A 27,702-nucleotide genomic window follows, 5' to 3' on the forward strand; every position below is an offset into this window, starting at 1 on the left:
TCTCCTGATTTTTTAAAATCCTGAAATCTGCTTGTAAATGAATCTAAAATTACAGTAATCATTTCAGCGAATATTTTGCAATAAACTTTTTCTTGATTTAAATTCAATCTATAATTTTTTAGATTTTCAAAATATATAAATTTTTCTTTAGTAACATCTTCGAAAAACATTCTTAGTTTCTGTTCAAAGATAAGGACTTCTTCCAGTAATTGTAATGCTGTGTTTCCCTTCCTTTGCAACTTCAAATTTAGCTTATTAAAATATTCTGTCATGTCAAGCAAAAAACAAAAATTTTGTATCCATTCAGGATTACTGAGAAGTTCCACATGATTTACGTTATAATTTTTAGTGATTAACAAAACTGTTACTTCTTCTAAGCACTGAAAAAAACGTTTTAATGCTTTTCCTCTTGATAATTATTGTACAGATGTAAATGTCACTAAATCTTTGTTGACTACCTAGTTCCTCTAAAAATGTGTCAAAAAGTCTGTGATTCAATGCCTGAAATCGGATGAAATTGATCATTGGCACAACAGCATCCATCACTCTTTTTAGTTGTGGTAATAATCCCAAAAAATTTGCAACTAAAGCTTTTTGATGCAAAATGCAATGAAATGAAATAACTCCATGTGGAATGTGAGCGGAGAATAATTTAACAAACCCTTTATTTTTCGCAATCATAGAAGGCGTGCTATCAGTCGCAGTGCATACTATATTATTAATATTTATATTTTTATTCTGTAAACTTGTTAGAAGGTTTTCTGAAATATCTTGACCTGTAGTGTGTCCTTTAAGTGTTAGCAGATCAAGCAGTTGATCAAGAAGATCCATATCAAAATATCATTTGATTCATCAACCACAATAGATATAAAATCGGCAGAATTAATATCCATAATTTGCATATTTGAAACTTCTGCAGAAATTATTGCAATCCGTTCCTTGACAATTCTAGCCGAAAGAGGTAAATCTTTAATTTTTTTATATATCTCATCATTGTAGAAAGTATTTTTAACTTGGGTATAGTTATGTTAAAGATACCAAGCAATTTTAAACCTGGTTTTACTCCATTTTTTCCAAGTAAGCAAACAGACAAAATGTCAAGTTTGCACCTGCAATTTATGCAAGACTAACTGATCCCACAGGTAGTGCAAGACCAAGGCAACTCGTGGTAAAGGTGGAGCAAGCTCTGATCACTAATCTTAATATTTACCCTTAATGCCAAAACACATCTCCAAGAAGGGGATGTATGATGTTTTGTATTAAAGGCTAGGGGCCACTACCCAGACCGGTTTCGACCTTTATTGAGGTCGAATGGGAGTTCATGCCTTTCATCACTGGCCTCTTTAGATTTAAAAAAGTTGTGCTGAGAGTCAGCTTGATAGTGAGAGAGGAGAAGGATAAAGTGGATAGTAGTAGATAGTTAAAAGAGGCCTCAGTCGATCTACTTGGCCTGACTTAAATGTCAGCACCAAGTAGATCTCCGACATTATCTCCCTCCATCCGTTCTTTTCAGCTTTCCCCGGTCAGTCACCTCTTCAGGTGTCTACCCGAGGAAAGTGGGGAAAAACAAATGAAAGAAGCACCACATGAAAAAGAGGAACTGGTAAATAACCTTTAAAATTGCATATAACACTTTGTAAGAAACTAGGTAAATTCTGAAATTTCAACCGGAATGACCAGTTTAATACTGAGAAGAGCGGGGCAGAGCCTGGCCTGGGTGATGCAGCCCACAAGGAGCTGCACCGCCTCGGTGTAAGCCTTTGCAGCCCAGGTTCTCAGGATACCCCCTCCTGTGTGGAATAGACATAGACCTTTTTTACAACAAAAATTCTAATCTGAAAGAGGACAAAAAGAAGAAAAAACAAACCAGATTTTTTTTTTTTTTCCCTCTGGCAGATCGATACTAGGAGTCGACCGACTTGTTAAGCGAGGTTTAAATCCTCCTGCTGTCTATTGTTGTGGGTTTTAATGATGAGATCTGCTAATTTGTCTCCACGGACGTGGTTTAGCATGTAGAGGCCTCTGTGCAGTGCTAGTCCCATGTTGTCCTCTGCATCGATAAGACCAATGATCTTTTCAGGAGTGATTTCATCTGTATTATCGACAAACACGTCGTTCCATTCTGCATTGACGACTCTTGGCCCGTTTTGTCCTGTGAGTATCAGTTGAATGTCTCCGAATGTTTCTATTGCTTTTCGCAGTCTCGCCTCCTCCTCGGGGAAATCTTTTAAGAGATGCAATATAGGTGCATTGGCCTTTGCGTGAGGGAACTTTGTGGGTTCTGAAGTTGACTTTATTTTTCCAACTTCAGCTGGTTTTGGTTTTTTTATATTTACTTCTTCAGGGCTGGCTGGCCTCTTTTGTGTGCTTTCTGCATTGTTGATTTCCATATCTACTGCCTCCGTGTCCTCGTCTATTGTGACTGCAGTGATAGTTCCTTTTTGTTGGTGCTGCTGGTTATTTTCGGTTGCTACATTTGTAGTGGCGGTTTGCTTGGTGGCTAGTTCTTTCTGCCTTTTGTCTTTCCTGGTTGTAGGTTTCTCTATTGGTGTATTCGGCAGTGTTTCAGACGTGGCGACATGATTCTTTCTTGTTGTTCCCTCATGCGCGGCTACAGGGTAGGGAACTCATTCGGTTCTGCGCCAATGATATTTTTGGCTGTTGCTACCGTGTTGGGCATAATACTGCCTCCCAATTTTTCGGCCAGGTTTCTGTCCGGACAGGTGTCCACCTTATGGCCGTTAGTGCCGCATTTTAGGCATGCTGACTGGCACTGTGCTACTGTATGGCCTGCTGTTAAGCAGTTCTTGCCTAACAGCACTGGGCCCCTAGATGAGTGAGGGCGCCGCATCTATTGCCTCTTTACTCCTGGGTAACTCACCATTACCCTGGCTGATCCTATCCTGACGAAATTCGGAATTTCCGCCTTCATCATGACGGAAAAGGTGACTTCACCAGATTTCCATTGTGGGATCTCAGTGTCCGTGCCAACTTCGATATCCCGAACAGCTCCCCATTTCGAGAATACTTTAGTTATGATGTCATTGTCTTCTTCTAAATATTCAAGTGGAAAACGATCTATTCTTACTCTTTTGACAAAGCTTCCTACCACAAAAGGTTGAAAAATTTTTGCCTCGCACTCGACTCCTTTCAGAAGTTTTTCTCTAGTTGCAGCATCTTTGCATACAACTTGAAACCTTCCCCCCCCATAAGGGGTGAAACCAGAAATATTGTCTGCCCCAACGCAGTCAATAATAGCTCTCGCAAACGTCCTCTGGTGAATACCAGTATCTATTTCGAACCCGAGGGTTCTTACCGTCGGTAAAACCGAAGACATTATTTATTATTATTATTATTATTATTATTATTATTATTGTTCCAGGAAACTCCAAGGAGTCGACAGACTCATCGAGGGAGGCCCTAACATCATGTCTGGAACAACTATTCAACATTTACACAGTATCTATCATATCTTGCCTTGAACTCATTCACAGTCGTAGCACCCACAACAGACTCTGGAAGCTTATTCCACTCATTCACCACTCTCCAAGTAAAAAACCTAGCTCTAACACCCTTGTCAACCATGCTCTTCCCCAGCTTCCATGCATGGCCCCTAGTCCTCCCACCACCAGTCATATTTTCTAAAATATCTTCTGGATCAATCTAATAAAAACCCTTCAGTAATTTGAATGTCTCAATCATATCAGCCCTCCTTTGCCTATCGTCCAATTTCTGCAATCCACAAATCCTCAACCTATTCTCATAAGGTTCATTCCACAGACCTGCTATCATCTTGGTCACTCGTCTCTGGACCCTCTCCACTTCCTCCCCATCACGAAGAAACCCTGGTGCCCATAACTGGGCACAGAAGTCCAGATGGGGTCTTATCAAGGCTCGATACAGAGGAACAACAACAACTTGCTTCTCTCTGCATGTTAAAGTATTTTTCAGAAGCCAAGTGATTTGTTGAGCTGTTTTAGTTACTTTTGCAATGTGCCCCCTAAACTTCAACTCCCTATCCACCAGCACTCCCAAATCCCTGGCCTCATCAATCTCCTGGAGTACGGTTCCACCAATGCGATATACTGCTGCTATTCTTTTCACCCCAAAGTGCATAACCTTACACTTTGCCACATTAAACTGACATCCATTTTTCCTAGCCCAGTCCTCCAAAGTATCCAAATCATCCTGTAAAATTTTGACATCCTGTGCACTCACAATTGCTCTACCCAACTTTGCATCATCAGCAAACAAGTGAACACTTCCTCTCAGATCCTTTCCAATATCATTGATGAACAAATTGAAAAGCAGTGGCCCAAGAACAGAGCCATGCGGCACTCCACTAGTCACAAGACGTCTTTTTGACTCCACTCCTGAATAAACCACTCTCTGGTATCTCTCCATCAACCACACTCCTATCCATCTCACCAACCCTATATCCATCCCCATCTGCTCCAGTTTACTGATTAGGGTTCCATGTGGTATCCTGTCAAAGGCCTTGGCAAGGTCCAGTAGTATCACTGTAAACCCATTACCCCTATCCAGTTCAGCCGTCACTGTGTTATAAAACGTGAGCAAGTTACTGAGGCATGATCTACCCTTCACAAAACCATGTTGTCCCCCATACAATATCCCATTTTCATCTATCCAATCCTGTATTCTTTTCTTGACTAGTTTCTCTAAGACCTTTACAATGATTCCTGATATGCTAATCGGTCAGTAATTTACAACAGTAGTCTTGGAACCACCTTTATGCAGTGGAACTATTTTCCCTTTCTTCCACCCGCTCGGGACTAACCCAGACCTGAGACTCTAATTAAACAAAATGGTCAAGGGGCCTGACAATTCTTTAGCTGCTTCTCGTACTACACGAGCTGGTATACCATCCAATCCCACAGATGTATTGACATTGAGGTTGTGCAATAGACTACTCACCTCCACTTCATTCACCACAATTCCCGTTTAATCTACTGGTTCATTCATTTCTGCAATGTCACCACCTGGATGATTTATTCTTGCAAAGTGCTCACTCAGTAACTCAGCTATCTCAACTGATTCAGTTACCTCCCTATCATCGGCATTCTTTAAAATCATTCTGCCATGTACATTTTTCCTTTTACTTGCTACATATCTAAAAAACTGTTTAGGATTCTCTTTAGCCTGCATGGCCAATGTTCTTTCGTAATTCTTTTTTGCTTTTCTTACCACACTTGTTACCCTTCTGGCCTGCACTTTATACCGTTCATGTGCCTGCCGGTCACCTTTCTCCTTAAATTCCCTCCATAGTTGTTTCTTTTTTTGCAGCTCAAGCTTAATGGTGTTATTCATCCATTTAACCCCTACTTGATTTATTATTCGGCTTCTAGGTATACAGTCAGCCATTGCTTCATGCAAGCACTTCTTAACTACCTCCCATGCACTATCAACTTCTAGTCCATTCAGTTGTACATGCCATGGCACTGAGCCAATCAATCTCCTAAGCTTGTCATACTTTCCAGCCTGATAATTCCACATATACCCTGTCTTAATTGAAAATTCTACACCTTTAGCCACCTCCCAAGTCAAGACCCTATGATCACTCTCACCGATTGGTGGCAATGTGGTCATATTTGTTACAGCCAAATCCTCAGATGTAATTACTAGGTCAAGCACTCTCTGACCCCTAGTATTTTCCATTACATGCTGTCACAGATACTTATCCCTTAATAACCGCATAAAATCCAATTCCTTCCTCCCGTGTGTCCTCTCCTCACTCCAATCAATGCGACCATAGTTGAAATCTCCCATAATAATCACCCTCCTTTCACTCATTTCTTCTATTTGCTTGTGCATATTGTCACCAACATCTTTTCCATCACCTGGTCTATAGCAGCACCCAATTGTATATTTAGTTCTGCTAGCCACAATCTCACACCAAATGACCTCAAATGTGCTCTTTTCTCTATCCTGCAATTCAACTTCTATTCTCCTTGGCTGTAGCTCATCAGCTATCATCAACAATACTCCTCCCCCTATTTTATTCTCTCTGTCATTCCTGAACACACTATACCCATCACATTCAATCCCACTAGCTATATCATCTACAGTCAGCCATGTTTCACTAATACCAATAACCTGTGGTCTGGAAGTGCCAACCATTGCCAAAAACTCTTCCTTCTTGTTCCTAATACTCCTAGTATTAGTGTACATGAATTTAAGACCCCCATTAGCCCCAACCCTACCTTGATGCCTTATATTAACTATCCCACTCTGGTTTGTTGTCCTTATTTGCTCTAGCATATTACATTCATTCTTACATTCAACTACCTCCCTAAGGACTGTATATCTACTCACCCCCCCTAACAAATCTAGTTTCCCTGAATTTGCACATCCACTACATTCAGCAACATTTTCTCAAGTTTTCTTACACCATAACCATTCAAATGCAAGCCATCCATCTTATATAGATCCTTTCGCCCATCAAACTCACTCCACACGTCCACAAATTCCACACTACTCGTCATACATAACCCACGCATAAAGTCATTCGCATTTATGGCCTTCCTTTTAAACGTTTCACTGTCATACCGTGGCAAAAGACTAATCATTCTAACTCTCTCTCACTTTTCTCTCACTTTATTCTCTGACTCTTTTCTTTTGCTACCTCAAACAATTCATTCAGGTCTTCTATCATTTCCATTTTATCTCCTTTCAAATCATTCGTACCTGCCACAACAATCATTTCTTTCACCCTTTCCTTTTGCTCTCTAATAGACTCAGTTACATCCTTTATGGTCGCACCAGGTTGGTACGATTTTGTCAAATCCTCTACTAACACACCTCGTACTAACGAGTCTCCATACAGCACTCTATCCTTCATTTTGTTCATGTTCACATTCATACGCCTATTTTTCCTGTCATACCTTTTATTATTGGTTGGTTCATTCAGTCGACTTTTGTTCATGCACTCTAGCTGCTGTTTTGCCCTTTCTATCGCACCATTCAACAACGCGATCTCATTCAATGCATCTATCTCATCTTTTTTATTCTCTGAGAAACCATTTATACTATCATTCACACTCTCATAATTCTCATGGTACAACCTTGCCGTTTCTTGTCATATCGCTATTTTCTTCATTCTGAAGTTTGATAAAAATATCACACTCACGATCCGAAATACACTTCAATTCCTCATTCTCCCTACATTTTCTGCACACATTCAATCCTTTATTATCATCTATCCACACTCCGACCGCACTCCGTAAAGCGTACATTTCACAGCTAGTACACTGACTCATTTCTTTTATACTATTGTTCTTTGATAACGATGGCAAACCATCATTACTGGCGGCCATTTTCCTTCGCAGGTGCCATAATTATTGCAACGTGTTTTATCAAATAATAAGTTATACACACGAAAAACACACAAACAGACGCACTAAAATACGCAAGGCAAACAAAACTATGCAATATTAACTAATTTTATCAACGATAACTGAAAATAATACTTATCTTATCAAGAGCTTGCACGAACACTACGCACTACGATATAACCTCGAACTCAGCCATTTAACGAAAGAAAGGAAGAAGACTTTCCAAGGATAGTCTATTCTTATAAAATAGCGGAATGCCGTGTATAGGCCTAAAAAAAACCACAAAAAGAACAAAGGAATCTTACCAAGGCAGGACTTCAATCGGAGCTCTCTTTTCGGTTCTCCTAAACTGTTGCTGGAATCTGCTGGAACAGGTTTGAAGAAGGACTGGAACATGGAGCTTTCTCTCAGGGTCACTGAAAAAAGGTCTCATCAGTTGGAGCCAGGCTAGAAATACCAAGATTTTGACTATTGACGTTACTGACAGGATGGGTGAAGCACAAGTGCTTTTCATATTCCCCTTTATCTGTAATGAGAGTTATTTTGGAATGGGAGATTTGTGAGCAATTAAGCTCGCCCTCTGAGGGCAGTAGTGTTAGCTATGATCAATTGAGAGAAGAATAGCCTTCGGTCTTTTGTGTTTGTAGTAATCAGTCTAGTTGTAATTGACAGCTTGCACGATTAGTGGGTTTGAATGTGAACTTGACTTCATGATGAATTTTTCTGCAAGATCACGAAGAAGAGAGGAGATGTATGGAGTGCCGGTTTCTCGGTGAATTTGTGAATTTCTGATGAACCACGGTGCATCCAGGATCATCCTAAGGCATTTGTTTTGGATTCTCTGCAATTTTGAAATGTTTGATCCTGAAGTGTGACTCCATGCTGGTGAGGCGTAGGTAATGACTGGACATATTACAATCCGGTAAAGAAGCAATTTATTATGTAGGTTCAATTTGCTCTTGCGGTTGATCAATGGGTAGAGCTGAGCTATGACTTTGGAAGATTTGGAGCAAACGAGATTGATGTGTTTGTTGAAAAGGAGTTTCTTATCCATCAATACCCCAAGATATTTGGTCTCTGAATGCCATGGGATCTTTTGACCAGAGAGCAGGATGTCTTCTTTGTTGCAGATCTTTCTTCTTGAAAACATCGTGGCTGAGCTTTTGAGGGGATTTACTCGAATTCTCCAGTTGGTGAACCAGTTTGCTAGCTCATTGATACTTCCTTGGAGTCTAGTGATTGCTAGGCGAGGGCTGAGCGATCTAGCTAGAATAGCGGTGTCGTCGGCATAAAGAGCCGTAGTAGTTTTTGGGTTGAGAGGAATATCTGCCATGTAAGTTGTGAAAAGTATTGGGGCCAGAAGAGAACCTTGAGATACTCCCGCCAGGATTTTGCGCCTTGAAGAAACAATTCCGTTGAGTTTTACTTGCATGCATCTTTCATTGATATATGAATATATGAGTTTCACTAGTTTAATTGGGATATTGTTTTCAATTAGTTTGAAGATAAGGCCTTGATGCCAGAAATTATCAAAGGCCTTGGCAACATCCAAAAATACAGCAGCAGTATGAAGGTGCCAGTTAAAGCCATGATATGTTCTGTTAGTCAGTGAATTTGTTGCACCGTGTTGTGAGCCTTGCGAAACCCAAATTGCTCATTTGGGATTATTTTCTGTTGGTCCACTGCTGATTGTAGTCTTGATAGGATGACCTTTTCTGTTACTTTGCCAAGACAGGAAAGAAGACTAATGGGCCTGTAGCTTTGGGGAAGTTGTGGGTTATTACCAGGTTTTTTCAGAGGTATAATGTCTGCGATTTTCCAATCAGAGGGAAAGTATTGGAATCCTAAAATGGAATTGGTAATATTAACTAGATGAATTATGGCTTTCCGTGGGAATAGCTTTATTGTTCTATTGGTAATGCCGTCAGGGCCGGGGGCCTTTTTATTCTTCAGATGGGAAATGATATTTATTATTTCTGTTGGAGATGTGGGGGTGATGGTTTCTGAATCATCCTTAGGCTGACTTAGTGCATTTCTAACTTTACGATGAACTTTGTAAATGAGATTGATATTTAAGTTTGCATAAGATGGGCTGCATTGATTTTCCAGATTGTCAATTAGGGCTTCTGCTTTTTCTTCATCTGTGTGTGCAACTCCAAGATTGGTCTTTAAAGGGGGAAGTGGTTGTCTTTTGGTACGAAGAGATTTTACAAACTTCCACATGGAGTTATCTTCTGGGTTGATTTCTTTCAGTTTGGTTTCCCATTTGGAGTTCCTGTGGACCTGGAGGGCTTCTCGAACCTGTCTGTTCAAAGTGTTTAAGGTTGCTTTGTCCTGCGGGGCTCTGGTGTTGTGATATCGCTTTCTGGCCTTGTTTTTGGCTCTAATCAGGTCTATTATCTCTTCTGGGATCATAGAAGCATGGAAGACAGTGGTTTGAGTGACTGATGCTATTGCTGTGTTGATTTGCCTAGTTAAATTGTTTACAGCTTGATCTATTTCTTCTTTTTTACGAATGACAGGGGGAGGACCGATGTGGATTGGAAGAACCTTAGAGAGCTTGTCCCATGGTATGAAAGAATGATGGGGAGAGAGTTGGTCTTGAAGTCCTAACCTGAGTAGGATGGGATTATGATCTGAGTTAAGCTCTTCTACTGTCTCCAGCTGGTATTGATATTTGATGTTTCTGAGGATAACTATGTCTAATACATCAGAACTTCCTGATGGGCTGTAGTGGGTGGGCTCAGTGGGTCCAGCTACTATTGATGAGTTGAGTAATGTGTAGTTGTATAAGGTACGGCCTTTGGTGTTGATTGACCAACTGAACCAGGCCGTATGTTTGGAGTTAAGGTCTCCAGCTATAATTATGGAATCCGTGGAGCCGAGGATGGAGTCTAAGTCTGCTGTCAATAGTGGAATACTGGGAAGATTGTATGCTGCGTAGATTTTGAGTTTGCCAGCGTTATTTGTGTGCACCTCCACACCCGTCACCTCAAGGTTTAGAGTTTGGGGGTTGGTCAGCGAATTGTGGCTTAAATAATTTTTGATAAAAATAGCTGTTCCGCCTCCACTAGAGTTAAGTCTGTCTGTCCTGTATAAAATATTACCTCTTAGTTTTGGATTGTTTGATGGTCTGAGGTGGGATTCACTGATCAAGATTATGTCTGGATTGTATCTTTTTGCAAATTCTTGCAGCTCGAGAATTTTGTTTGTTAAGCCATTGGCATTCCATGCTGTTATCATGAGAGAATTTGGTTTAAATTTTTTAAACATTATAGAGAGCTGTTAATATGGATTGGGTTTCTAGGTAGAATCTTTTTCTGGAGGATGGTGAGGTGCTTGCTTTGCTGAATTCATGCAGCATTGTTGCAAGTGACGAGGTTAAAGCTGATGTGAGATTAGAGCTTGTTCGCTCTTGTGATGAAGTCTGGGTTCTTAACACTTCCGCATATGATTTGGACATGGTTGAAGGTCGAGTGCCTTCCTGTGTTGTCGAATGTGAGGTAATATGATCTGGAGGGCGAACTGCTTGGACGTGCATTGTGTCATTTCTTGGAGGAGCGTGGTTACTTCTTAATGATCCACGGTTTTTTGGATGGAAAAGGCAACCCTTGTAATTAGAGGGGGTGTGGTCCTCTACAGTTGGCACAACAGGCAGGTGTCGACCTGGGTTTGGTGCAGGAGTTGGTTTGATGACCCTCACCGCATTTTAGGCATCTATATGCAGCTCTGCACAGTTTTTGGGCATGCCCGAAACTCTGGCATCTGTGGCACTGCCCTGCCGATGCCTTCTTCCTTAGAGGTTTGGTTGTGATTTTAAGCTTACAGATGTCCGTTACTTCATAGATGCTTTTTTGTGTGTTGGAGATTTCGACCAACACCAGTGGCATTGGTGTTTTATCTGACCTCAACATTCTACTGACTTTGGTTGGAGTCAGTCCTTGATTGATGAGGTCAGCTGTGATCTCATCAGTTGTGATGCCTTCAGCCACTCCTCTTAGAACTACCTTTAAGTTCTTCTCGCTTGCTAGCGCAAAGGTGTGGAAGGGCAGTTTTGAGTTGTCAAACATTTTCGTCATCAAGCGATAATCAGTGACAGTGGTAGGGTGGATCTTTACACCCTCTTCAGTATTTCTTGCCCAGGAAAAATTGATATTATGTTCTCCTAGGGATCTTGAGACTGAGGTCCATTTGTCTTTATCTCGAAGGATAACTGGAGGGACCTTTTCTTTTCTGTCTTGGGAGATCTGATTTTGTTGAGTTGTTACATTATCTTCCAATTCACCTCCCGATGTTCTTCGTCTTTTATTAGATTGTTCCTCATGAGAACAATCGAACTGTCGGGGAATCTTTGTAGGTAGAACAGGTGTAATGTCCTCTTCTATGTCCAATTCATCATCTTCAGTGTCATTTACTTGAGTGAAGAGATTCAAGCAACCAGGATAGTCTGTATCAAATTTCTTAAGGATGAATTTGAGAATGTCAAGTGACATATCTTTGTTTAGCTGTTGAATGGCATCCTTGATATCGTTTACATTCTCCATTCTTGTGTACGAAATATTAAGATATATTTCGGATAGGTATAATGGCGAATAGAACGGGCTAGGGCCAGAAAATTGTATCAAAAGTCAAATTCTTACCTTCTATTCCGCAAACAAAGCAGATTCACAATATCTAAAACTCACTAATCACCACTGAAATCAAAAAACATTCTTCGCAACAACAACCATCATGCGAGACTACTATGCGAGCCGCCATCTTTTCTTCCTTCAAATACCAAGATTTAGTAATGCAGAGCTTGTAAGTATTTTACCAAAACAAGTTACCATAAGGTGTTATAACCTTATTAAATAAAAATCTCAGGAGGAGATATAGATGTAGAAAGTATTTTTAACTTGGGCATAGTTATGTTAAAGATACCAAGCAATTTTAAACCTGGTTTTACTCCATTTTTTCCAAGTAAGCAAACAGACAAAATGTCAAGTTTGCACCTGAAATTTATGCAAGACTAGCTGATCCCACAGGTAGTGCAAGACCAAGGTAAAACATTTCTATATGTCTGGTAGTCATTTCTTACTCTGCTGTTTAGATCTCCAAGAAGGTCTAACTTTCCCTTTTTTTTTTGTTGTGTCGAAAAATTCTTCCTTAATAGAAGCATATTCAGGTCTTTAGACATAAATAAGTCTCATTGTCCAGTTCCTCATTTTGATATTTTTTCATATCACCCATACTTGTTATTGAATACCATTTGAAGATTATCATCATATTTCATGTTGAATACCATAGCTAATCCTTCTTTTCTCCGAATATAACATCCTGCATTTCTTGCTTAGAAAGATCTCACCTGCTTTTGTCATCTTTGTTTTAGTAAAACTTATCATGTTGATTTTGTACTTATCCAATTCTTCTGCTAGTTCCATTTCTTTTCCATTGAAGCTTCTTATGTTGATGGGTGCAAATATGATATTGAGTTGAGATTTGTTCCATTAGCTAACTTTTTGCTGTTCGTGCCGGTTCTTTTATGAAAACAATGCTCGGGAACGTCCCAATTATCATGTTCTACCATCAGTTTGAATTATGGTTTAACCACTAAAAATACAGTTTGGTTAGCTAAATCCCAAATTGCTAGCTGATCCTCTGTCTCAATAAGAAACAGAAGGATATTTGTGTTTCAGAGAAGCTAGGAAGGCATTTGTCTGTGTAGTTAGCTTAGTGGCTTTGCGCTTCGCAACCATATGCCTGGGGAAGGAATGTCCCAGGTTTGATTCCTGTCGAAGACGTGAGGAACTTGATGATCTTCCTCAGCCATAGCCAAGTTAGCTGGTCTTGGGCACAGGCAGTAGGGTTTTTTTACACCAGTTTATTTGGCGTTTTTCATCCAGCAAGCAGGCAAACCAGCCCCATGAACATATGCTGCCACAGTCAAAAATATATTCCCCCCAGTGGCATGCTAGGTGACAGGTCATTTGGGAGTGGTACTAACAAGAAGTCGCATCTAAGTAACACACAGACCCTGCATAAAAAGCGGGAATAACGCATAGTGAAAGAAGAAGCTAGGAAGGCATTTAGTTTATGAACTGGATGGAAAAAATCTTGTAAGTTAATCTGGCAAAGAAATCTTGCAATTTTCTCTGATAGCCCTTTAACATATTGTATTGAAATTCTAGAAACTTCTTCTTGAGGAGGATTAGGATGAAGGCTATAATTATCTCTGTTCATGAAGCCTTTGTTATTGTGGGCAGATGGGTCTTTCTGCTCAGATTTGTCTAGACGAACATCAAGAGTATATTTTACTTCAAGAGTCTGATGAGTCTGGTTTAGCCAGCCATGCCTTATCCACTAGAATTAGAATTCATTGGAATAAAACTAAAGTCCTACAAGCAGTGGTAAGTTGTATACCACGAGTGAAGAAGAGGACACAATTTGGAGTAAGGTGGATGACAAACAATATTAAACAGGAATTGCATGCGAAAAAGAGACTATCAAAGATATATAATGAGACGGGTGAAGAGAAGATGCATGAAGAATATAAGATGCATGAAGAATATAAGACACAGGCCAGAAGAGTGACTAGTGTGGTAAGGAAAGCGAAACTGGAATAAGAGAGGAGATTGGCCCTAAGATCCAAAGAAAATCCTAGGGAATTTTTTAGCTATGTGGCCAGTAGGAGGAGAAATGACTGTGGAAGAATGATATTGTGGAATAAAAAATGGGAATAGAGTGACTGATGCAGAGGACATTGGAGTATTTCATCCTGGAGGAGTCAGTTTTAATATTAGAGGGATAGGGCAGGTTCGAGGTTTAGAGGTATAGGAGGAGAGTGTGTTTCAAATACCGAGTACTCTGGATGTCAGTAAAGCTTTGGGACTGGATGGTATTTCACCACGAGTTCTGAGAGAATGTGCTAGGGAACTGACAGTACCTTTGACCTGGCTTTTCAATGAAAGTATAGCTGCGGGAAAGGTGCCCATGGAATGGAAGGAAGGTAAGATAGTGCCATTGCATAAGGGTGGTAGCAGACTGGAAGTGTCTAATTATAGGCCAGTTTGTGTGCGTCATCAGTAGTTGTTAAGATCTTGAAGAAAGTAGTGAGGGACCGTATACAGCATTAGGCAGATGAGAGTAATGTTATCTGTGAGAGTCAACATGGATTTGTGAAGGGGCCTCTTGTTTTAGCAATATGCTAGCCTTTTATAATAAAGTTACAAGAGCATTAGATGAGGGAAAGGCATATACTGCCATTTTCTTAGACTTAGCGAAGGCATTTGACAGGGTGCCACATGATAAGCTGATATTTAAGTTGCAGCACATGGGTCTGAATGTCAGATTGATCAACTGGATTCAGGCTGTTCGATAGGTATCAGAGAGTTGTGTATGGTGGGGCAGTTTCAAGGAGGCGGAGGGTTACAAGTGGGGTCCCACAGGGCTCAGTACTGGGACCTATATTGTTTAACCTTTATATCAATGACATTGTCAGTGGATTGCAAGGGGATATTCAGTTGTTTGTGGATGATGCGAAGCTGGGAAAGATTATTAGTAATAGTGCAGATGTGGTAGCCCTGCAAGAGGATTTGAATAAGCTAGATAGATGGGCAAATAAATGGGGGTGTTGGTTTAATGCAGCAAAGTGTAAGGTCTTGAGGTTTGGGAAACATCGATAGGATGCTGCATACTCTGTGGGAGGAGTTATACTGGAGGAAGTAGGGGAGACAAGAGATCTGAGGTTGATGATTGATAGAAACCTGAAATTTAGGGGACATATTGCAAAGGTGGTGAAGGTAACACAGAGGATTGCTGCAATAATGAGAAGGACACTGACCTGCAGGGATAAAAGGGTTATCATTCCATTGTATAGGTCTGATCAGACCACACTTAGACTATTGTTCTCAGATTTGGTCCCTAGGATTTGAAAGGGATAAATTAACTGTGGAAAGGGTACAAAGGCAGATAAACAAAGATGGTTTCAGAACTGTACAATGTTAGTTATGAAGATCGGCTGAAGGAATGTGGACTGCAGAGTTTGGTGGATAGAAGAAGGAGAGGTGATATGATTGAGACTTTTAAACTATTGAGAGGTGGCTACAGGGTTGACACTAGGGAGTTATTTCGCTTGGTTGAACAGTGGGAAGGAGTGATGACAAGAGGCCATCCCTGGAAGTTATGAAAGGAAACTAAGCAAGAGGGTGAGGAGTGGTTTCTTTGCATGAAAGATGGTTGAACCATGGAATGCATTGCCTGATGGAGTGGTGAGAGCGAGAACAGTCGATGAGTTTAAGGAGTGGTATGATAGATTGTGTTTCTTAGGATGGGGGACCTCCCCTCGATGAGTCTTGATAGACTTTGTGTTTATTAAGAATGAACATGAGCCTTTTGACTCCGTGGAGGCCTGAATAATAGTATTATTTTATTATTATGTTATCTGCTTACATTTTGATATTTAGATGGATCCTATATGCCCTCTTGAGAGAACATATCAAGAATTTAATGATGATGATGATGGCATATTTATACTCATGAATTTTGTGATGAGAAAGATTAATAATGTACATTTTGGGGGGGAAGAAGAAGATTTTGTATTTTGCTTTGATGAGATAAAAGAACAGCAGGTAAATGTCTCTTTATATCACTAACTGTAATGTGTACTCAAAATTCTCAGTGCTTCATCCATTTGATGGTTGAATGGCTTCACAGCCTAAGCGACAACAGTTTGTTTATAATAGATATTGCTTTGCTGTTAAATGCAAATGCTTATTTACATGTTACTATAAACAGTAAGTATCTTGTGGGCCTCAACTTGACTTTAGAACTTTTTTATTGCTGTATATGTTGTGTTCTATGTTTGGTTATGAAGTATTACAGATTGTATCAAATGTTATACGTTTGTTATAAGTATTTGTAGTAAATGCTTGCCTTGAGCTCATCATATTTACATAAATTTGTATTATGTAGTATTTTAAGAATTTATAATCAGCTATGGATTAAAAATTCCAAAATAATAATGATGTGATGATAATAATAATAATAAATGAATAACATAAATAAAAATAAGAATGAATATTTTTATACTGGAGAGCCTCTGTATAATTTCAATCATTAAGGATGATACTCTTTGGATGGAAAGATCTGAGTTCAAATCACTTGATGTGAAGAATTTTTATAAGGAATTTTCAACTAAAGGTGAGTTAGTTGGTTTCATACAGAGGTGACAACAAAGTTTTTCCTCTTGGAAAAACCTTGTTGGAGATGCAAACCTCGTGGTTTGTATCCGTGATAGACCCTTGAGACTTCTTTGTAATGGGAGGATGAGATATTTTATACTTTGCAGTGATGCCTAATAGATTTGTTAGCAGAAATAACAATTCATTAAATTATCATTAGACTCACTAAATAAAAGTTTGGACATGTCTTTGTGACTAAGCTGTTTTTGTATTGGTCTGGGGAGTGGTATTAATTATTGTTTGCTATTATACATTCTCTACAAAGAGAATTGGATTATGCAGTATTCATGATTAAGTTACATGTGTTTCTCCAATGCAATGTTTATATTCATGTGACAACTTCATTTTGTTCCTGAGTAAAACATAGATGAAAACAAGAATATAATTTCTCATCAAATACAAAATTCAGTTCATTAACACTTCAAAATATGAAATCAAATTTCATATTTTTCAGTGCTGTCTACTGAACATTTGTTTAATAAAATGAAATTAAAAAAGTTAATGCTACTCATTATATTTAAAAACAGGCTTAAATTATTATTATTATCTGAGACCTTCAGGAACTCAAGGATTTGTCGAGAGAGAGAGGGACACCATATATCACTCACACAAGCTTTCATATCTTCTCTTAAATAATTCACACTAGATGCATTGACAACTTCAACAGGCATGTTGTTCCACTTACTCACTGCTCTGTGAGAGAAAAATCTAGCTCTCATCTTTTTTTTTTTTTTTTTTTTTTTTACCATACACAAATCCACCTTCCATGGATTCCTCCTTGTCCTCTCCCCAACTTTCATATAACAAAAAATTTCATCAGCTGAGATACTCAGAAGTTTACAGACTTCTATCATATCATCCCTCTTTCTTCTGTCTTCTAGTGCCTGCGGTCCATATAATCTCAATCTTTCTCTCTTTCTCCATAATGTGCATTGTATAATTCTAGCATGATCTTTATAACTCTTTCCACAGCTTTTATTAACATCTCGGAGCCCAGGAGAACAAATTTCTGCATAGTGGTCCAAGGTGCGGTCATATCAAGGCCTTTTAAATGGCAGAATGACTTTTACGTAAATGTTTGTTTCAATTTCAAGAACTCAATTATCCTCTGAATTGTATTTTTTTTTATATATATTTTGCAGTTTTTGCTACATGACCTATGAACTTTAAATTCCTATCCACCATAATGCCAAGTTCCCTAGATTCATCAGTTTTTTGAACCATAACCCCACAAATATAATATGCTCTTGGAAATCTCGCCACACCAAAGTGCATAACGTTTCACTTACCAACATTGCATAGACAATTATTATCAATTGCCCACTGTTTTGGCTCATTCAAATGATTCTGTAAGTGCTAGATATCAGTAGCATCTCTGATTGCTCTGCCTATCTTTGAATCATCAGAAAACAATTGAGCATCTCCTGTCAGACTCTTCCCAATATCATTAATTCATAGATTGAAAACAGTGGTCTAAGGATTGATCTCTGGGAAATACCACATTAACCACAAGCTTATCCAAGCCAATAAGAATGAATAAAACAGTATCATGTTTTATTCATTCCTCTTATCCATTTCCGCCTTAACATTATTATAAAATGTGAATAGTTGCTCATGCATGACCTTCCTTTAGTAAATCCATGCATTTACTTGCAAAGTATAGCTTGTCTATCAACCTATTTCTGTATGCAAATTCTTATCAACTTCTTTAAAATCTTCACAGTCACTCCATAGTCTGATAGGTTAATAATTAGGTGCATCAATCTTTGCACCACCCTTATGCACTGGGATTATTATACATTCTTTCCATTCATATGGGATCTTTCCTGAGCTGAGACTCAAATTATACGAACATATCAATGGCCTAGTCTATTCCTCTAGTATACATGTCTATATCCCATATTGCCGAATTCTTATTCAGGTTATGCAACAGCTCTTTAACATCATTCTCATTCATCTTTATCTCTTCATCCAGTGTAGTGATAGCATTGTGTGCTATGTTACGTACACCAAATTGATAGATCTTAGTGAAGTGAGCACTCATTACGTGCTTTTGACACAAAGGTACCGTTTGCATTCAGTAAAGTTACACTTCCACATTCATTCTTTCTTTTACTTGCAGCATAATGATAAAATTCGTTTGGTTGCTTTTATCCTGCATAGCCAATTTCTTTTCATTCTTATTAAGTAAGAGATCCTTATGGATCTCTTACTTAATAAGGTTGCACATCCATTTCCTCTCAATATGTTCTCTGAACTCTAGAGGCACATTCACATACCACATTATTTAATCATTGTTTCTAAGCTTCCCATTCAATAGCTGATATAGTGCAACCAAGCATGGTATTATTCTGATTGTATCATGCTTTCTATCTTTATAGTTCAGCATGCAACCTTTCCTAACTGAAACATCCATATATTTAGTTAACTTTCCAGGCCAGTATAGTGTGATTGCTGTCACCAGCTGGTGGTAAAATAGTCTCCTTAACTGAATTCCCTTTTGACTCTACGATCAAATCTAACACTCCTTAACCTCATATTCTTTCTTTCACATGCTCTTGAGGAAGTTGTTGCAACAGCTTGATAAATTCTCCTTCATTCTTATCATGGATTTCTCTTCTACCTGTAATGATTACTCATATAGTACCCAACAGAATAATTTGGCAGTACATTTCATCATCTCTAGCAACTGACCTGCTAGGTCTGTAGCACCACCTTAAACTTGTATAAAGGATTAAACCAAGAATATAATTTTTCGCATTTTAATTTACCCCACCATATGTTTCATCTTGCTTGTTTCAACTTCACACGATATCCTCAAACTCACTGCTACATGGGACATCTTTACTATTATTGCTTTCATGCATTTCTACCCTAACCGGGTAGAAATGCATGAAAGCAATAATAGTAATACCACCAATCTTAGGCCACTATAAATTTACTAAAGCAATGAACTCATCTCCTTTATTACTGATGCTCCTGGCATTTGTGTATCTTCATAACAAATTACCTCCTAGCTTTTTTTTTCATACTTAAATCTATAGCTTGCTTGGCATAGTTGCAGAACTTTCTCTTTTCCCTTTCTAGATACACTCAAAAGGCCAAACCCAAAGTGTACATTTCTGTTCCTTTGCCAGATACATAACCATACTCAGTGGCATTCATATTGTTACCATGTTTGTATACCATAGCTGAACCTACAATTACATTCTCTCCTTTTCTCCCATGATCTAGTTTTCCTGATTCTCAGCATTAGGTCTCATCCCAATTAGTTATTTTTCCAGTCCCTGATGCCATATCTCTACATTCAAGTGCATTCCTCTTATACAAGTCCTTTCTACCATCAAAAACTCAATTCGCACATCCAAAAATTCACACCCATTTCTTCTATACTGCTGTGCATTGAAAAATTTGCTTTCATGGCTCTTCTTCTTAACTTGGTACTCTCATATCCCAGTAGCAAACCAACATATTGTACTCTCTCACTTTTCTTTCTCACTTCTGCCAACAGTCCTTTCATATTTTCTTGTACAATATTTGCTGCTGCTTATTTATTTATATCTATTTATGTCTATTAATTTATTTGAGAGGAGATTGAATTTTCAATAATCTAGGAATCAATTTATGAAAATTTCTTCACATTTGTTTGCTTTGTTCATACCTTTGTTTGATTACGCTAAGGTAAAATATAGATAAAGATAACTATATAATTTCTTGTCTAGCATAAAATCAACCCCTAAGGTTTTATATTTTGCAGCATTGGTTACTGAACTTTTCTTAATATAATTACATAAGTTAATTTTGTTTGTTTAAAAACTGGCTTCAATTTAGTTAAGAGAAAATTGAATTGCTATTAACCTTGGAATTGTTAAAAACGTTTTCCAGTTTTTAATATCTACTAGTTTTTCTTATGCTAGGCTTTTTTTTTTCTTAATTGCAGTATAAAAATGTCTGTTTTTTTATATTATTTAATTTTTTTATTAATAGGTGCAGTTAAGGAGATCAGCACAAGAATATTCTGATCCAGAGAATGATCTTTATCAGTGGTGTCATGGAAGCAAGTTTTGCAGTGGATTGCTAGAGGGAATGATTATTTTAGCTGACTTTGGGGAATCATTTGAAATTAAAGTTAGAGGACCATCAGATATGAAAATTGATAGGTAATATATATCAAAAGACCTAAAAACAAGAATATTTTTCTTGATGAAAGTGGTGGGTTTATTATTTAGAATAATAAGAAAAACAGAGAAATTGCAGTGCCAATGTTTGTAGAAATAAAATTTTTAATCTATAATATAGCAGATACTTTAAATCTACAGAGAAACAGGTTATTATATAGCATAGGTTCGTTATTAAGAATTGTAAGTTGGAAAAAAAAAAAAGAAACTATTTCTTCCTTTCTGACTCTTGGATGCAGATATGAGACAGTAGTCAGGTGACATAGTAGACCTATTTAATGGCTGTGAAACCATGTCTAATTTGCACTTGATAGATAACGATAATTGTAGAGAAATTATTTTCAGCAATGGCCATGAAGTTTCCATGATGGCAGGTGATCTCTTATGATTCTCTGCACTTTAAATAGCAACAGACTTTTCCTCCTCATCATTCATGTCATGTGGTTACCTTGTTGTTGGCATTTATGCATGGAACATATTTTAACTTTTCAATATATAAGGACTAAACTCAAATCCTTGGTCACCATGTATCATAATGCCTAACGTTGTTTCATTAAAAAAATTACATATATATACATTATAGAACATTTAGATTCTTTAGTTTTGGACTTTGTATCAACAGAAATGTAAATCTGATTTATATTGTGAATCAGCTTGAAAACGACTTTTCATGGATGATGTCATCAATTAATTATAGAAATGAGAGAAGGTGAAAATTATGTTGTGAAAACTCATGCTGATTAATACAAATGAATGAATGAATTATTATGGCAGTGTTCTTCAGCTATAGTTCAGTGTCCAATGTTGAAAGCCACTCTAGAGCCTCCTTTGACACTTCATATATCTCTTGCAGGTTGGCATGGCAATGGCAGAGAGAGAGCAGTCACTGATGATATGTTTAAAAGTCTGTAAAATATGGGTACAGTCACAGATTCACCCTGATTCTGTTGATAGTTGTGCATAACTTTCTAGGAAGGATGAAGCCAGGCTGGTGGCTGCAGAGGTCTTTCACAAGAGAACCATTTATTACAAGTTCATAGTCCATTGTTGGTTCCAGATGTTGTGAGATGAAGGTGCTGGACCAGAATGAGTGCCTTGACTTCATTCAGGTTCTCAGTGGATTTATATGAGTGTAGAGACAGTAGGGAGTTATTTGTGATTTTCTCCAGTTCTTTTAGTGAAGACTACTTTCTTCGTATGTTTGGTGGGGCTATGTAGGAAAGCACTGATAGCTGTGGCAGAGGGGGTGGACTTAACGGTCCTGCTAATTGTGCACATGGTTATGTTCAGTTGGGAGTCAATGTTTATGTGAGCACTTCTTTTCCAGACTGGTATGTAGTACTCATTAGCAGAGTAAACAAGGGCCAAACCTGAGACCCTAAGTACCTCGGCTTTGCAACCCTAGCTAGTTCCACTTAGTCTTGAGATGATGTTGTTTCTTGTTTTTATTTTGTTTTTTACTTTACAAATATCATTTTTGTAGGTAAGACTTTTATTCAGGTTTATTCCAAGGTATTGTGGATGAGGATCATGCTTGACTTGATCATGCTGATTAATAAAAGTTTATACAACTGCATTTTGTTTTTCTCACAAATGATTATATGGTCTGGCATTATGAATTCTCACAAGTCATTATGGCTAAATTTAGTCAGAGAAATTAAGAAATAGATCACTAAGATTTTATATACAAAATTTTTGGCATGTTACATATTAGTGTACAAATGAGAATTGGCAGTTAAGTTTCAGAATATTACAATAGTTTAATGTCCGTGAGTTGATGGACATTAAACTATGTTATAAACTAAATATCTGGAATTTGTACCATAACAGTGGATCAAAAGAAATTAATTTAAAACTTTAAATGATTTCGAATCATAAGAAGTCACCTTCTATCAAGGAAACTTCATGGCTATTGCCGAAAATAAAATTTCTCTACAAGTATTGTTATCTATCAAGTGTAGATCAGACATAATTTCACCTCTGGATGTAATACTTCTTGTATCTGTACAGAACACTAAGGGAAAGCAGAATATAATATGTTCCACCAACTAAAGCTGGGTCTAACCTAGCTCCTAAAGTTCTATGTATCATTTCAGAATTTTTTCAGTCTTCATATGCAGTTCATAGTTTATAGAAACTTAATAAAATAATATATTTTTGGTAATTTTTTTGTAGAATTAATATCTTGCATGTGCATGTGATGAGTTAATTTCTTATGCTAACATGAAAATGATGCTTGGTCAATAATGTGTGTATGTGTGTGTGTTTGCATTGTGCATGTGATGGATTAATTTCTTATGCTAACATGATTTATGAAGCTTGACCAATCATCACTAATTACTGTTTAACAGATACTTATGCCATGAGAGTTTTCTTTAAATTAACACGATAAACACAAGCAATAAGTAATACTATTTTGATATTACATATTCCTTGTGTTTTTCATGTTAATTTAAAGAAACCATCATGACTAAACAAATAACTCTGGCTATGAAAGGAAAATTGACTATCATAACACATTCAACTATTTCTTAGCTGTTCCTTCAGTTAACATGAAGAATATGGATCAAATGAAAAAGCTACATGGATTAAATAAAAAATCACTAGGTGGCAAAGATAAAAGTAGATGGTCAGTGTGATGTTTTAAAAAAATGCTTTTAGTATTAAGAGAGGATTTTTGTGTCTTCACTAATATCGGTTTTAAGTTTGCACTACTGAGGTTGCTTCTTTTTTTTTTTTTTTCATATGATTTGTCTTGTTATTATACAAGTTTATTTTGTCTCTTGCTCACTTGGTTTAACTTTACTCCTATTCATTATGGTCACTAGAGCTAACGTGTGTCTCTCATCCCACCACCATTTAAAGACTACAGTTATACATAGCATATGGAGAATTTCTTAGCATGCTGCATAAGATATTAATGCACAGAAGCTAGGTAGAGAATGAGAGAGAAAATGTGAGAGAAGAAGGCAAGAGAAGGAGAGGAGGAAGGGAGGAAGTTAGAGAATTGGGTACAAGGGATAGAGAGACATAAGAAGGTGCAAAAGTGGGAGATAAAGACAGTGGGGGGGGGGGTAAAAAAGTGTTAGTGCAAGGGATAGAGGATGAGAGGAAGGAAAGAATGTGTGAGAGAAAGAGTCGGGGATGCAAGTGAGAGAAGAATGAATGGAACTGTGAGAGGTGCAATGTATAGAAATTTGATAATCTGTGGTTTGTAGAATGGAATGTTAGAGGAGGGCTCATATTGCATCATATACAGTAATAATGAAGAGGAGAAGAGTAGTGATAATGAATGAGATGATAATGAGAATGTGTAGAAAGAGAGGTCTGGAATATATGGATGCTTGGAGTACATTTGAAGATAAAAGGGGGTTGTATGCAAGAGATGATTACATATGAACAAAGAAGGATGCAGGCATTTGGAGAGACTGTCATTTTCTGGCAAGTAAGTGTGTTAAGTGAGGAAGCTAGAGTTGAGGGTGGCTTCCTATGGGCACTGTGGCTTAAAAAAATGAGAAGATATATACTATATTGTGAACTGAGTGGAATCTGCAGAGGATAATAACTATGTGAATATTGATAGTATTCACATTGCCAAGAGCATTAGGAATAAAGGGAATGAGTTTTTGGCACATTGATGAATTCAGTCTCAAGTTTTTTCTGATATCGGTAAAATGGGACATTTGGTTGACAGGGAAGGTAAATAAGGTGGTAAAGGATTTAATTGTGAATTAGATATACCTGATTCCATTTGGTGAGAGCAACCATGTAGTCTTGACTTGGAAAATGAATAGGCATGTAGAAGCATCAAGGCAGAAGGAATTTATGTGGAATTATAAAGCAGGCAGCTATAATAGACTTAGAAACCACCAATTTGGAGCAATTAACTGGATGAAAGAATATGAAGAAAGAGAAGTCTGTAGTGCATGTGAGCAAAGCAAAGCAAAGAATGGAACAAACCAGCATTGACAAAACCAATGTCCTGGAACATAAATAGGAATCCACTAGAAGAAATAAATGAAACTATTTGCATATGGAAATGGATGATTATTTGAAGTTCTGCTTACATCCCAATATAAAATTCACTCTCAAAGTAAACGAAGAGGAAAAAAAGTTTTCCTTTACTGTATACAGAAAATCTAATCTACCACAACAGGAAAATTTTTAAATGCCATTTCACATCACTGCCATCCATTACAAAAGATAGGCATAAATAAAACTTTACAAGACAGAGCATACAATATATCAAGCACATCAATTAAAAGGAATAAAGAATTGCACTACCTGAAACAGAACCTCACACTCAATGGTTATGAATCCAAGATGATCAGAAAATTTCTTAACACATCTCCTGCAACTCCCTTACTTAAACAAGATTTCAAAAATGCATTATTTTTGTGTGTACAACATAAAATTGGCTTTTTTACCTTTACAAAAAATCTCAAGATTCCTACATCTACCAAAACCTTCAGATCACCTCATGAAAAAATGAGGCATTTATGAGATTCATTGCTCTTGCAGCATTTGTTATGTAGGCCAGACAGGAAGGTCAGGAGAGATTCCCATGCCTGAACACATAAAAGACATTGAAAAAAGAACAGAACATAAATCAGGCCTGGCATTCGACACAACTACTACAGGCCATCAAGTACTTTGGCAACAAATGATTAGGATCCCTACACAATGCAATAAACATCAAGGCTTAATTTTACATCAAGTATGATCTGCTTTCAACAAAAATTTAACTGCCACGGACCTAGGATATAACACGTGTGATACTACAGAACATGATAACAACAACTAGCAATGTTCCATCACACATACAGTAACAAACTTACCATTTTTATTCTGGTTTTTCAATATATGTAACAGTTGTGAAGTTATCAAAACATCTAATAGGTGGTGTAATGAATTGTTAATAGGCTTTTGTGGTATAAAACTTTTCTGGACCAGTACCCACTTACGAAACTTGTTAGGTTTTAATTGCATATTTTTATTAAACTCTTTACATCATAATGTGGCCCCAATATCGAAAACTATCCAAAAAAAATGCTAAATGTAACTGTAAACTCTAACTTCATTTGACAGTATGATCCGCTTATGCTCCTACTGAAGCTGCCTCCAAGAAGATAATATAAAATCTCTCTGATTAATATCTGAGAGATTTTATTATTATTATTATTATTATTATTCAGGCCTCCATGGAGTCAAAAGACTCATCGTGGGAGGTCCTTCCTAAGAAACACAAAGTCTATCAAGGCTCATCGAGGGGAGGCCCCCCCCCCCCCAAGAAACAAACTCTATCATACCACTCCTTGAACTCATTGACCGTTCTCGCTCTCACCACTCTATCAGGCACTGCATTCCATGGTTCAACCACGCTCCATGCAAAGAAACCACTCCTCACCCTCTTGCTCACAGTTTCCTTTCGTAACTTCCAGGGATGGCCTCTTGTCATCACTCCTTCCCACTGTTCAACCAAGCGAAAGACTTCCCAGTGTCAACCATGTAACCACCTCTCAACAGTTTAAAAGTCTCAATCATATCACCTCTCCTTCTTCTATCCAACAAAAACTTTGCAGTCCACATTCCCTCAGCCAATCCTCATAACTATCATTGTACAGTCCTGAAACCATCTTTGTTATCCACCTTTGTACCCTTTCCACAGTTAATTTATCCCCTTCAAATCCTGGGGACCAAATCTGAGAACAATAGTCCAAGTGTGGTCTGATCAGGGTCTTATACAACAGAATGATAACTGTTTTATCTCTGCAGGTCAGTGTCCTTCTCATTATTGCAGCAATCCTCTGTGTTACCTTTGCCACCTTTGCAATATGTCCCATAATTTCAGGTTTCCATCAATCATCAATCCCAGATCTCTTGTCTCCCCTACTTCCTCCAGTATAACTCCTCCCGTAGAGTATGCAGTGTCCCATCGATGTTTCCCAAACCTCAAGACCTTACATTTTGCTGCATTAAACCGACACCCCCATTCATTTGTCCATCTATCTAGCTTATTCAAATCCTCTTGTAGGGCTGCCGCATCTGCACTATTACTAATAATCCTTCCCAGCTTTGCATCATCTGCAAACAACTGAACTTCCCCTTGCAATCCACTGACAATGTCATTGATATAAAGGTTAAACAATATAGGTCCCAGCACTGAGCTGTGTGGTACCCCACTTGTAACCCTCTGCTTCCTTGAAACTGCCCCGCAATACACAACTCTCTGATACCTATCGGACAGCCAATCCTGAATCCAGTTCACTAGTCTGACATCAAACCCATGTGCTACAACTTAAATATCAGCTTATCATGTGGCACCCTGTCAAATATCTTCGCTAAGTCTAAGAAAATGGCAGTATATGCCTTTCCCTCATCTAATGCTCTTGTAACTTTATCATAAAAGGCTAGCATATTGCTAAAACAAGAGCGCCCCTTCACAAATCCATGTTGACTCTCACAGATAACATTACCCTCATCTGTCCAATGCTGTATATGGTCCTTCACTACTTTCTCCAAGATCTTACTAACTACTGATGACACACAAACTGATCTATAATTAGACACTTCCAGTCTGCTACCGCCCTTATGCAATGGCACGATCTTACCTTCCTTCTATTCCATGGGCACCTTTCCAGTAGCCAGACTTTCGTTGAAAAGCCAGGTCAAAGGCACTGTCCGTGGTGAAATACCATCCAGTCCCACATCTTTACTGACATCCAGAGTACTCGGTATTTGAAACACACTCTCCTCCTGTACCTCTAAACCTTGAACCTGCCCTATCTCTCTCTCTAGCATTAAAACTGACTCCTCCAGGATGAAATACTCCAATAAAGTGGTCATTGAACAATTCTACTATGTCATCTGCATCAATCACTCTATTCCCATTTTTATCCCATAATATCATTCTTCCACAGTCATTTCTCCTCCTACTGGCCACATATCTAAAAA

General features: G+C 38.0%; 1 protein-coding gene across 1 annotated transcript in view; it reads left to right on the forward strand.

Annotated features, from left to right (window-relative positions):
* The window catches only part of LOC150100659 (death-associated protein kinase 1-like), a 441,829-nt gene that overhangs the window by 397,419 nt on the left and 16,708 nt on the right, over window positions 1–27,702 (forward strand). Inside the window, exon 18 of the mRNA XM_090401850.1 lies at window positions 20,558–20,730. Within this exon, the coding sequence (XP_090257976.1) occupies window positions 20,558–20,730 (173 nt within the window). The remainder of the gene's footprint in view (window positions 1–20,557; window positions 20,731–27,702) is intronic.

The sequence above is a fragment of the Typopeltis vanoorti genome, chromosome 12 (assembly GCF_054136105.1).
Source record: "Typopeltis vanoorti isolate ZY-2024b chromosome 12, IOZ_Tvanoo_1.0, whole genome shotgun sequence".
NCBI lineage: Eukaryota > Metazoa > Arthropoda > Arachnida > Uropygi > Thelyphonidae > Typopeltis > Typopeltis vanoorti.